The following is a 13,218-nucleotide window of genomic DNA, read 5'->3' as shown; positions in this document are numbered from 1 at the left end:
GTGGTAGATGGAGCGTATACTGCCTGGAGGTCAGTGACCTGTGGTGTTCCGCAGGGATCTGTTCTGGGAACCCTACCCTTAGTGATTTTCATAAATGACTTGGATGAGGATGTGGAAGGGTGGGTTAGTAAGTTTGCTGATGATACAAAGGTTGGTGGTGTTGTGGATAGTGTAGAAGGTTGCCGTAGATTACAACAGGATATTTGATAGAATGCAGACCTGGGCTGAGAAGTGGCAGCTGGAGTTTAACCCGGAAAAGTGTGAAGTGATACACTTCAGGAGATCGAATTTGAAGGCAGAATACAAGGTTAATGGCTGGAGTCTTAGCAGTGTGGAAGAACAGAGGGATCTTGGGGTCCACATCCATAGATCCCCCAAGGTTGCCGCTCAGGTCGATAGGGTTGTTAAGAAGGCGTATGGTGTGTTGGCCTTCATTAGTCAGGGTATTGAGTTCAAGAGTCACGAGGTAATGTTGCATCGCTAAAGAACTCTGGTTAGACCACACTTGAAGTATTGTGTTCAGTTCTGGTCACCTCATTATAGGAAGGATGTGGAAACTTTAGAGAGGGTGCAGAGGAGATTTACCAGGATGTTGCCTGGATTGGAGAACATGTCTTATGAGGATAGGTTGAGTGAGCTGGGGCTTTTCTCTTTGGAGAGAAGGAGGATGACAGGTGACTTGATAGAGGTGTACAAGATGATAGGAGGCATAGATTGAGTGGACAGTCAGAGATGTTTTCCCAGGGCGACAATGGCTAACGCGAGGGGACATAATTTTAAGGTGATTGGAGGAAGATATAAGGGGGAGGTCAGAGGTAAGTTTTTTACACAGAGTGGTGGGTGCGTGGAACGCACTGCTAGCAGAGGTTGTGGGGGCAGATGCATTAGGGACATTTAAGAGACTCTTAGACACTTGAATGATAGAGAAATGGGGGGCTATGTGGGAGGGAAGGGTTAGATAGATCTTATAGCAGGATAAAATGTCAGCACAACATTGTGATTCTAAAGGCCTGTACTGTGCTGTAATGTTCTATGTTCTATAATGCACTGTGTAATGAATTGATCTGTATGAACGGTACGCAAGACAAGTTTTTCACTGTACCTCGGTACAAGTGACAATAATAAACCAAAACCAATACCAATACTCAATCATGGCAAAACAGAAATAAAAATGAAATGAAAATTATGTTTATCCAAATATACCATGCACAATGCTGATGCAGAAGTCATTGATATTTTAATAGACAATGTAACCCAAAATGTTATCAGTGAAATTAAACTGGTGGGTGTTAACTGTCAATTTGAACAATACAGCCCACAGTATAAATGCTCTGATAGCATTCCTATTACTTGGTGATTTGATGTCTGTGAAAATAGGTTTTGTAGATCCATAGTCAGTGAATCACCATAGTTTAATGACTATACAGTACTTAGTGATTTTCCATGTTTGCCCACTCTGAAGTAATTTTTGCATCCAATTTTAATCATTCTACAACTGGTCTTATCCAAATAATGTCATGGAACCACTACTGTCCATTTCAATGTATTTCTACATTTTAACCCTACTTTTGTATTTTTTTTTGTAATACAGGCTTACTATAATAAAGCCCTGTCCTACTCCATCCTTACCTGGAACAAACTACCCTGTCCTGCCATGTCCTTACCTGGATCGATCTGCCCTGTCCTGCCTTTCCTTACCTGGATCGGACTGCCCTCCCCTGCCCTGTCCTTACCTGGATAGGCCTGCCGTGCCCCCTCCTTACCTGGATAGGGCTGCTCCATATATACCTGGATAGGGCTCCCCTGTCCTTACACTACACTGACCCTACCTGGCTCAGACGGTGTCATGAATATCAAAATACGCCAGATGCTGTAAATATGAAATAAAAAAGAAACTGCTGAAAACACTCAGCAGGTCAGGCAGCATCTGTGGAAAGGGAAACACAGTTAATGCTTCAGTTCTAAGACATGAAATAATAGTTCTATTTTGGATTGTGTCATACTTATCAAGATGGAGAACACCATCGATACCTATCTCAAGAGGCTGCATCCTTATGTGGATCGGACTGTGCCATCCTTCCCTGGATCGGACTGTGCCTCTCTTACCTGGGTTGATTTGTAACATTTAGATCACGATCAGACTGTGCCATACTTAACAAGAAATTTTAAAAACCTGCAGATGCTGGAGATCTGGCATAAAAATCAAACACTCAGCATGTCAAGCAGCATCAATGGGGATAAAAAATGAGCTAAACTTTCAGGCCAATTATGAAGTGGTATGATGCTATGTGACCTTCTGAGTATTTGCAACACGTTCTGTTCTTATTCCATACTTAACTGGATTGGACACTTGTGCTGTGCCGCTCTTAACTGGATCAGAACTGCCCGTCCATACCTGGTCGGTCTGTCCTGGTCTTAATCTGTTAGTGAGCGCCTCGGATATTCGGAGAGCGAGGGCAAAGGTTTCCTCGATTGTCGAAAATAAACCAGGGGTGGAAAGTGTAGTACTGTAATACTATTTTCGATGTGTTCCGCTTCTTGTTCCTTTTACCTCAGTGCAGGCACAATGGGCATGTTGTGCGTGTGGACGTATTCAATGTATTTACGTTCTTGTGTTCGTCAGAGGAACTCTATTGGTTTGTGGAAGCTGTGGGAGGACGGTCAGCCACAAGACTCAATATATGAAGTAGCTGCAGATTGGGAGCTCAGTCACAAAGAAGCGCCGAGCACCTTGGAGGAAATTTATAAGGGTGTTCATGCTTCTTGTGTTGCTGCGTGTTTAGAAACATCGAATCTTTCCAAGAAGACATTATTCCTTTGTCTAGTCGTGCTGGCTGCTTGAACTTCCATCGAATCGATTTCACACCGGAGAGGACTGATGCGTTTCCACAATATGTCAACTAACTTATTATTAGTCCCAATACCGGAATCAGGCGATAATGTAACGAACAGGGACACCAAGATCGCGGTTTTAGGATCGAGCACTGTTGGGAAAACAGGTAAAGCACGTTTCAACGGGAAAGACATTAATCGAAAGATAGATTTATAAGTATCGATTAAGAGTTTGTCTTTTGAATGGATCTGCATTATCAAAAGGAGAAAAAGAAATTTGTTTATATCAGGATTATCACTTAGGAAATTGCATTGGCTGCTTTTACTCAGCTGTGCAATCTCAGCAGATGGATGGAAAGGCATAGATTTCTTGCTCTTAGATAACTTGTTTTACTACTAAAACAATTTGCTTTCAAGTGCTAATTAACCCGGCGATAAAAATTCTGTAATTCTTACCCTGAGTATTTGTATTTATATTTAACATCAAGCACCTTCTTGTGTAGTTTGTGCTAATTTAAGTTGATTTTAAATTCCCATTAATGGGACTGAGGACCACTACCTTTCACCCTGAAACTTACGATAAAGTCCAGCCGAAGTAGATGGTGTGGGATCTCCCCTTGTGCCATGCTGAAAGAAAGTTCTGTTCTGGGCAATCAGCGTTTGACCTGGCAGTGTGTTGCCAAAACTATCCCCTCATTGAGACCATTCCGTCATTGAAACTAGTCACCCACCTCCTGCAGGTCTGCACTTGGGTCCATGGAGAAGGGAATTTTGTGGACAAACCAAGCGATTTCCTGGCAGAAGAAACTAGGGAAGACAATGTACGTTAGTATGATGAGTTAGTGTTGCCAGAATAAGATAAACAAGTTGCATTTATTACACATGTACTTTAACTCAGTGAATCACCCCAAAGGCCCCTGCAGAAGGTCATTGAACAAAATTTGACACTAAACTATTTTAACCATTTGTACAGAATGTTGCATTCATATGGTGCATTTTACTATCGCAGGACAGAAACAGAGTAGGAGCAGGATACTTGACCCTTCAAGCCTGCCTCATTGTATGTTATGATCATGGTTGATCCTCTATCTCATTACGATACTCCTGTTCTCCCTCCATATCTATTGTTGCTTTTTGTGTCCAACGGTCTAATGGAATGTCCAAAAACTCTCTTACTAAATACTTCAAGTAAAAAAGACCTAGAGATATAAAATAGGTGTGTCAACCTCAGAGCATTCTTACAGCCAGTTATGTATTTACTGAAGTCCAGAAAACCTAAAAATCAATTACCCAAGGCAAGTGTCCACAAACTGTAATGTGATTCTAAAAACAAAAAATGGTGGAAACACTCAACAGCCCAGGCAGCTTCTGTGGAGAGAGAAACAGTTAATATTTCAGGTCATCAACTAGAAATGTTAACTCTGTTTTTCTCTTTCCACAGAAGCTGCCTGAGCCATTGAATGTTTCCAGACTCTTCTGTTTTTATTTTAGATTTCCAGCACCTGCAGGGTTTTTGCTTTTTAAACACAGTGATTATGGACCAGATAATCAGTAAGAGTGAAGTTCATTGAGGGAAAGATACTAGACAAGCCCCTAGGATAATTCACCCGCTCTTCAAAATTGTACCATGGAATCTTTTCTTGCATCTAAGAGGGCAGAGTGAGACCGTTATCTCATCTTAAAGATCACATAACTGATGTATCAGCTCAGATTTTTCTGCTCAGGTTGAATCTTGAATCCACAACCTCCTGGCAGAGGAGAATGATTATAACCCAAAAACTTGGTTGTAGCGATGCTAGCTGAAGGATAGGGCCTGAGTGATGTAAATGGTGATATAAATGTACTTTTGATACGATTAGCACATCCTGATTTGAAAGATAATGTGTTTAGCCCCAACACAAAGGTCTTGCAGATGGCTTTCAGAACCCTTGAGTGGGTGAAGATGTGACTGCCTCACTAATTCTGACTGGCACTGGTTTAGTGATTTTAAAAAAATCACTGAATTGTTGCGCTGGGCAGAAACCACCTTTTTAAAAGGACAACTGTGAGCACTGTGAATGTGTGCTGACAAATGTACATTATGTTCTTAAACTCAAATTTGTTCTGCTAATCTGCCTGCAAAGGTTGAGGTAAAGGAGGGGAACATGGAAACCATCACTGGGGAAACAAGCCAGCAAATGGAATTAAAGAAGCTCTGGCCATTTTGTTACACATCTGGATTTTGGAGATGGAAGCTATGTATCTGTTTGTTTTAAATATATTTGTAGGCTAATTTAGCTCTTGTCAGATTACACAGAATTGGGAGTGAAAGAGCTTGGAACATTTTGATATTTCCAGTGTATTTTCTCTCTGGTTTCTCCATTTATATTCATTTAAAAATCTAACAGTTGAACAAAGGATTTGTATGAAAAGGCAGTTCGTTTTTCCAGTTTCTAGAGAATGGGAGTTAACAACACAAGACTGGGTTGCTGATATCTGTTTGGGAGGTTCACTTTCAAAGAAAATATAGGAAATTAAAATATTTAATGGACTAATATTAAAGGACTGCTTCTCTTAAAATGTAGTAGAAGTAAATAATGAGGATAATATTGAGGGAACTCTGTGCCAAATTGCACAGAATATGATTTTTAATGTATTAGCAAGATGGGTATTGTCAGTGGGCATAAATGGTGGAGGATAAAAAATCTCTTCTCCAGGATGTTTTGCTCACTTTGATGAAAAAAAGTCAAAAATGCTTGCCAATAATTTGAACAAAAGTGTATTAGCCAAAAAATCTAAATAGAGGCCAATCACAATAAATATTGCAATTATGCATTCACTGCAAGTAAAAGTCCCTTTATAAATAACTTCAGGAGAAAATGTGACCTACATGCAGTGTTCATCTTTTACACAAATTCACATTGTGTAAGAATAAACCAAAGCAATGCATACCTGCCAGCTCAAATGTTCTTTTAGCATTAGCCATTTGTGATGCTTCTCTTTGGCCTACATGTGAAATATATTGTGCACATAGCTGAACTAAACTGTGTTGTACTGGAATGAGCCAATTAAGAAATGTTTTTAAATTGTATATATCTCTGGCTTTTCAAAACTACTTGTGTATCTGTTACTGGTTGGTACAATAGTTCTACACATCTGCAACAGAAAATTACCTCTGTATTACTTTGGAGTGCATAACAGGGGTTCAAGACTTTGTTGCATTCCTCATTCATTAATAGTTATGAATAAATACAGAGTTTTGATGTCCTTTTCATATGCTTAATGTGGATTTACATTTTCAATATCTCACTGAGGAATATTTTATAGTTTTTATTCTTTAGCTGAAGTTAACATATCTTTGGATTTCAAAACTGACTCTTGACACTGTTAATTTTACAGCAGCTTCTTAATTATACAAAAATCACTTACAGCAAAAACTGGTAAAATCATTGACACATGAAATCAAGTACACCAGTGATTTACAACCTTGGACAAAGTTGAACATCCGTTCTCATTTGCAGTTCCACACTAACTGAATTGTACTAATGCACATTTGCTGTATTTAGAAATAACTGTGTGTAACATTTACACCCTTAAGTGTTCTATCCTGTACTACAGTGATTTTTAGTTGCAATCTGTCTGAAAGAAATAAAGAATTTAAGGTGTAGAATTCTTCCCTGAGCTGGATTCAAATATAAAAGATCATTACATTAGTGTCTTTCGGTCGACCTCTGCTGTCCTGCACAATCACTTCCAGTTATTAAAACAAAAACCTATATGGAAATGTAGAAAAATGCATAAAGCTACAGTCCCATGTACTGCATTGATGATAAAACAAACCGTTGCACATATTGCTCCACTTAACCAATCCATTGTTTTTTTTGCAGCTTTTCTCCACTGTGTCAGGTTTTGCTTGATGCCCCCTTTGGCTGAGGCTCTGGGTGTGAACTGTGTAGAGTTGGCTTCTGGTTGTTGCTCTTCACCCTAGCAACTCTTGTTTTTGCTAGTTTTGAACCACAGCTTGCAATAGTGAAAAGTTCCAGTAACAAAATAGTTTTTAAAGATTCCAGCCATGACGAATCTGGCAGGTCTTCTTCAGGATCGCTATCGGCAAGAACTTAAGTGTCAGATAACCAATGGAAAATATTTTTTTTAAGGAGAAAGGCTTTTGCATTAGTCTTTCTCTTTTTTTCAATAACCTTGGACAAATGCAAAAGCAGCTGTGCATCTTTGATGCTTAAAATGAACATTATAATTTCTAAAATATGAATGAAAGAATGACAGCATTTGTAGCGGCAAAGCAATATTAATGTGTTTTTATTTCTTCCCAGCCTTGATCGTTCGATTCTTAACCAAGAGGTTTATTGGTGATTATGAATCAAATACAGGTGCGTTTTTGTTAAACCGTGAGGCCAAAATTGAACATTAAAAATCAATATTTAGGGAATGGAATAAATAATTTACAATAAGCCAATGCTTTTATCTTCTAGGAAATCTTTATTCAAGGCTGGTTCTAATTGAAGGAGAACAGCTTTCACTGCAAGTCCAAGACACACCTTGTATCCAGGTATGGGAGCACTACGTGTTTGGTAATGTAGGGTACAAATTTGCAAAAGTCAGAGCAAAATGTTTTAACTGATGCTAATAATGGATAAGCATTTCAGGGTTCTTTCTTACTGTTTGGTTTTTGCAATTTATTTGGACTGGTGAAAGGAGATATTCTGTGGAAAAGAAACAATGATTATCTGTGTATTGGATAATTTTATGATAAATATGCTTTATTTTTAGGTCCAAGGAGAATGTGCACATTTTCCTGACATTATCTCCAGATGTATTCACTGGGCAGAGGGTTTCATCTTATTGTATTCAATAACAGACTACAGCAGCTACAAATTGATTCGTCCCTTGTATCAGCATATCCGCAAAATGCACCCTGATACAAAAGTCCCTGTGATCATTGTTGCTAACAAGAGTGATCTACTGCATGCAAGACAAGTCCAGACCAATGATGGAATCCAATTAGCGAATGAACTTGGTACAACATTCTTAGAAATCTCCACCAGAGAAAACTATGGGGATGTATACGATGTTTTTCAACATATTCACAGAGAAGTTAGTAAGCTACATATGAGCAATAATGCAGAAAAACGAAGAGGATCAATTATTCCACGACCGAAGTCCCCAAACATGCAAGACTTAAAACGACGCTTCAAACAGGCACTTTCTTCCAAAGTGAAATCTAGTGCCACTTTATGAAATTGATTTTGAAATTATTTAATCCTGTAGATAACAAACAGAACTGATCTGTACATGTTTAATATTTGTAAATGGTGCCTTGCACATCCAGAAAGATTACAAAAATATCTTTAATAGATGGTTGGGCATGTAGATTTGCGTGGCAATGAATATTCAGCAGTGTTTAGTCAAAGGAAAGCTAACTCTCAAAGCTCATGTAATTCCTACTTATGACAACTTAGCTATTCAGACTTTGTGAATGACTCGTGTTTATGATGACAAGTATGGCATTTCTGGTGTTGTCAGTAATGGCCATTTTCTTGAAGATGTCCTGTTGGAAAATTCTCATTGCATTGTTGTGGTCTATTTAATCTTGAAGCAAATTGTGAAATCAGAAGGAATTTTTGCAAGGAAAAAATTGCAGAGGTGAACAGCAGAGTCACATGAAGATTAATAGCATCTAAGGACTGCAGAAGAGTGGAGTGTAATTACGTCTGGTTATACAGGATTCAGAGACTGACAGGCACCAAGAGGCAGCATTATGAATTACCAATTGGGATTCTAGGATTATTAAAATATTAATTTGTGGATTTGGTTTATACTATAAATTCTAGATTAAAATATTCTGTCAGTCATGCTTAGTGAATTTGTAATCACACTTGATTGCAACACAGCAGTCTATTTACTGGAAATAATACTTTTTAATGTACTTTGTATAAACAATGATTGCTTATTCTTGTGAACAAACAAATGTGATCATTTCTACATTCATATAAAATGTTTATATTGTTCCCCAGAGTTATTCTTGTACTATTAATAAGTAAATTGGCAGTTCCAGAATCCACAAGGGCTACTGTTATTTGTTTTGTCTGAAGAGGATAAAGTTTCCATTTTATATTTGAATTAATTACAAAACCAAAGGAAAATACATTGAATTGCTGTGCATTTCTTATCTTATTTCCAGTAATTTATCTAGAGTCATAAAGCATGGAAGCAGGCCCTTTGGCTCACCATGCCTATGCCACCTATCAAGTACCCATCTATACTAATTCCATTTCCCAGCTCAGCTTGTAACCTGTGTAATGGCATTTCAAGAGCTCATCTTAAATATTGTGAAAATATAAACTCAGTCACCCCCTCAGGCAGTCTGTTCCTGATTTCAATCACCCTCTTGGCTGGAAAAGTTCTTCCTCAAATCTCTGAGTTAGTTATCCCTTATTTTCAACCTATGCCCTTTGGTCATAGACAGCTCTGTTAATGGATGTTGAGGACTGTAACATTTTATCCTGCACTCTATTATTGTTTTCCCTTGTACTACCTCAATGCACTGATGCGATGTATGGATGGCATGAAAACCAGTTTTTTACTGTACCTCGGTACATGTGACAATAATAAACCAATTTACCAATAAAGGGGAAAGTTTCTCATTACCTGTCCTATGTACGCTCTCCATAATTTTGTACATCTCCACACCAAAGAAAACAAACCTAGCCTATCCAGTCTGTCCTCATAGCTGAAACACTACATCCTAGTCAATATTTTGATGCCTGCCTCTGTACCCTCTCCAATGCAATCACATCCTTTCTATCATGTGATGACTAGAGCTACACATAGTATTCCAGCTATAGCCTGACCATTGTTTTACATAGTTATACCATCATCTCTCTGCTTTTATTGTATGCCCTATCTATTAAGGCAAGTATCCCATAAGCCTTCTTAACCACCTTTATCTACTTGTGGTTGTGTCCTAAGGGATCCTTACATATGTACACCAAGGTCCTTCAGTTCCTCAATATTTTTTAAGGTCCTATCATTCGTTATGTACATCTTAGCCTTATTAGTCCTCCAAAAATACAACACCTTACATTTTTCAGAATTAAATTTCATCTGCCATTTCTCTGCCCATCTCCCAAACTGATCAATATCATTCTGCAGCCCAAGTGTACCCTTGTCACTGCCCACTACACCACCAATCTTTATGTCATCTGCAAACTTGCAAATCACATTCACATCCAAATTGTTAATACATATAACAGCAAGGGTTCCAGCATGGCTTTATGTGGGATGTTGTCAAAAGCCTCACTGAAGTCCATGTAGAATACATCAACAGCACTACCCTTAGCAACACTAATAATCAGCCAGAGTTATTGATTAGGTTTGTACTATCGTAATCCAATAATGTGATTTACAGTAGGTCATTCATTTTTTCTATGAATGACTGAAGTGGAACGACTGGGCATGAGAAATTACTACAGGAACCTCAGCACACTGTGGAAAATATATACATAAATGTTCAATTTGAACACTTCTCACAGATTGATAAAATTAATGATCCATTAACAGTTATTTTTCAGAATTCATCTGATTGTGTTGAGTAGCATGGAAATTTTTAAATAAAAATCTAGAACAGATGTATTGCTAAAGTATCCATTTGTATGAAACTTGGCAGCTTGTCAAATGAAAAGTTACTCTTACTTTTAGAGTTTTTCTTTAACAGGATGTTGTTGGCAGGTCAGATGAGCATTCAGTTTCTTGGGGACTAAGCCTCAGGAATGTTTGTTTAAAAGGTTAAGAGGTTGATCATAGCAAAATTGGTCATTCATTTGCTTTGAAAAGTTTACCTAAGTAATTTCTGGGCCCTTAGATGTAAAGCATAAGAACAAATATAGTATACTCTACTACACAGCATTGTCAATACAGAAATTCTTTGCATTTACTTGTAAATATTTTACCTAATTATCTGATGAGTAAATATTGTACTCTTCAAAGGTCAAACTGTATTCTATTTCAATACATGCTTTGACAGACCAGAACATAAAGAAGTCAATATCCTATCCAAAACATGATTTTAGTAAGAGTCAGATAAATGAAATAATGAATGGGCCATAAAAGTGGGAAATGTACAGATACTGTACTGATTGACAGTCAATTAAAGTTAATATTTGGGAAATCATGGGCTAGGATGTGCACTCTCCTGTATCTAATTCCACCATGTTTCAAGATTGCTGAAGCAAAAATAAATCCTGCCCAATTTCAAGGCAGAAGATTAATTTTGATGCTGATGAAATCAGATGAACCTCATGTCCAGGTCACAACTTAATTTAATTCCACTACTTAAGGTAATTTTGTAGATTGTTACATGATCAATTGACTAATTAAATTCACTGACTTTTATTTGCAAATGACATGTTAAAGTAGTTCATGTAAATTCAAGAAGCACATAAATCAATGGCAATGAATTACTGCTGGGATGATTCATGACATAAATATTTATAAGTACTTCAATGTGATACTTTCAAGCACGTCACAAATATTTGTGGTTTAATAATCAAGTTTTAGGCACTAGCCTTTGAAATGCAACAATATATTTACAAGACTATTCGACAATTTTGAAGCCATTGTTTACAACTAAAATATAAGATATATGTGTGTAATCTATAAAACCAATGTTGATTTATTTAGAAAAGCAATGCCTTTCCTCAGGTATCAAACACTGACCAATAAACTATATAAATCTGTCATTTTGATGAATAATGCATATTAACATTTAAAAAGTAAAAGATCAAGATAGCAATCTGATTTATATGCTGTATGCTTGAAAAAGCTCATTGTAATTTTTGAAAAAGCGATGCATATAGCACCTTAATGACAAAAATCTCTCAAATTATCTCAACATAGATTTAAAACAGGAAATGTGGAAATACTTATTAAGTCAGGCAGCTTTTGTGGAGAGAGAAAGAGAGTAAATGTAATTCTGTTTCTCTCCACAAATGCTGCCTGACCAATTATTTTCAGCATTTTCAGCATTTTCAGCTTTCATTTCAGATATCCAGAATCTGCAGTATTTTGCTTTCAACTGACGATTATTTTTCAGAGGAAAATGGTGTAAGGTAAGGGAAGAATGTCAGACTTTTGAATGATTGATGATGGCAGTCCTTTGGCATTTGGACTCTTCTTAGCAATGGAAAAGGCTAAGGATGGACAGGTCAGAGTGGGAGCAGGAAGGAGAGTCAAAACACAAGAACAATATCTTTTATTCCACTTGAGTATCTTACAACCCAATGGTATGAACATTGAATTTTCCATTTTCAGGTAACCCACACCCCCCGGTGCTCTCCCACCACACGCATCCATCTGCCCACCTAGTTTTCTTCTCACTTTTTTCATCTCTCTCTCTCATACCCTCCCCTCACCGGGTTCCAACTGCCCATCATGCCCTCTCCATCCAGTTTCACCTATCACCTACCAGCCTCGATCACACCACACCCCCCTACCCCCTTTGTACTATATACAGGTATACTGGAAATCTTTCCTGTTCCCTCTCAGTCTTGATGCAGGGTCTTGATCAAAACATTGACATGCCTTTTGGAGTCTCCCTTGTTTCCAGCTTAGTTGACTTCATCAATCTGTATATAAGTATATTGGTAGGAGTCAATGTAAGTACAAAATACCTTCTTTTGGATGAGGACACTCTCCACCATACCAAGGGCGATAGATTCAGAGCAGACCCAGCAGCTCAAAATGACCTACTGCTTTTACATCAGTCCCAACCATCACTGATGCACAATGACTTCAGTGTGCATTATCTTCAAGATGTATTGAAGCATCTCACCAAAGCGTATTCAACAGCACCACCAAGCCTGCAAAGTCTTCCACTCAGGAGGATAGGGGCAGCAAGTGCATGGGAAGAGCAATACTTGTCAATGCTCCTTGAAGTTATGCACCATTCTGGCTTGGAATTAATTACATAAGCATGGAACAACATAAGGAAGAGGAGCAGTAGATAGTGTTAGAGTTATACAGAACGAAACAGGGAAACAGACCCTTTGGCCCAACTGGTCCATACTGACCAAAATGCCCCATCCAAGCTGGTCCCATTTGCCAGTGTTTGGCCCATAACCATCTAAACCTTTCTAATCCATGTACCTGTTCAATTGTTTTTTAAGAGTTGTTGTTGTCTCAACCACTTCATCTGGCAGCCAATTCCACATAGATACCACCCTTTGCGTAAATCATTCAGCCTTTGAGCCTACTTCACCATTCTTCAAGATTGTGTCTGATCATCCACCTCAATGCCACTTTCCTACACCATTCTCATATCCCTTAACTCCCTTACTATCCAGAAATTTGATTCTAGACTCTTATGCTAAGGGAAAAATCCTCCCTGCATCC

At 38.1% G+C, this 13,218-nt stretch overlaps 1 protein-coding gene across 1 annotated transcript; it reads left to right on the top strand.

Moving 5' to 3' along the window:
- The first annotated feature begins 2,691 nt into the window (after nucleotides 1-2,691).
- On the top strand, nucleotides 2,692-9,407 carry LOC127576029 (ras-like protein family member 11A). The gene is made up of 4 exons (XM_052026353.1): nucleotides 2,692-2,999; nucleotides 7,143-7,199; nucleotides 7,302-7,378; nucleotides 7,600-9,407. The coding sequence occupies exons 1-4, from the start codon at nucleotides 2,879-2,881 to the stop codon at nucleotides 8,065-8,067; spliced, it is 723 nt and encodes a 240-aa protein (XP_051882313.1). The 5' UTR covers nucleotides 2,692-2,878; the 3' UTR covers nucleotides 8,068-9,407.
- Nucleotides 9,408-13,218: the final 3,811 nt, after the last annotated feature.

Source organism: Pristis pectinata, chromosome 11 (assembly GCF_009764475.1).
Source record: "Pristis pectinata isolate sPriPec2 chromosome 11, sPriPec2.1.pri, whole genome shotgun sequence".
Classification (NCBI taxonomy): Eukaryota; Metazoa; Chordata; class Chondrichthyes; order Rhinopristiformes; family Pristidae; genus Pristis; species Pristis pectinata.
This window is presented reverse-complemented; position numbering and strand designations above follow the sequence as displayed.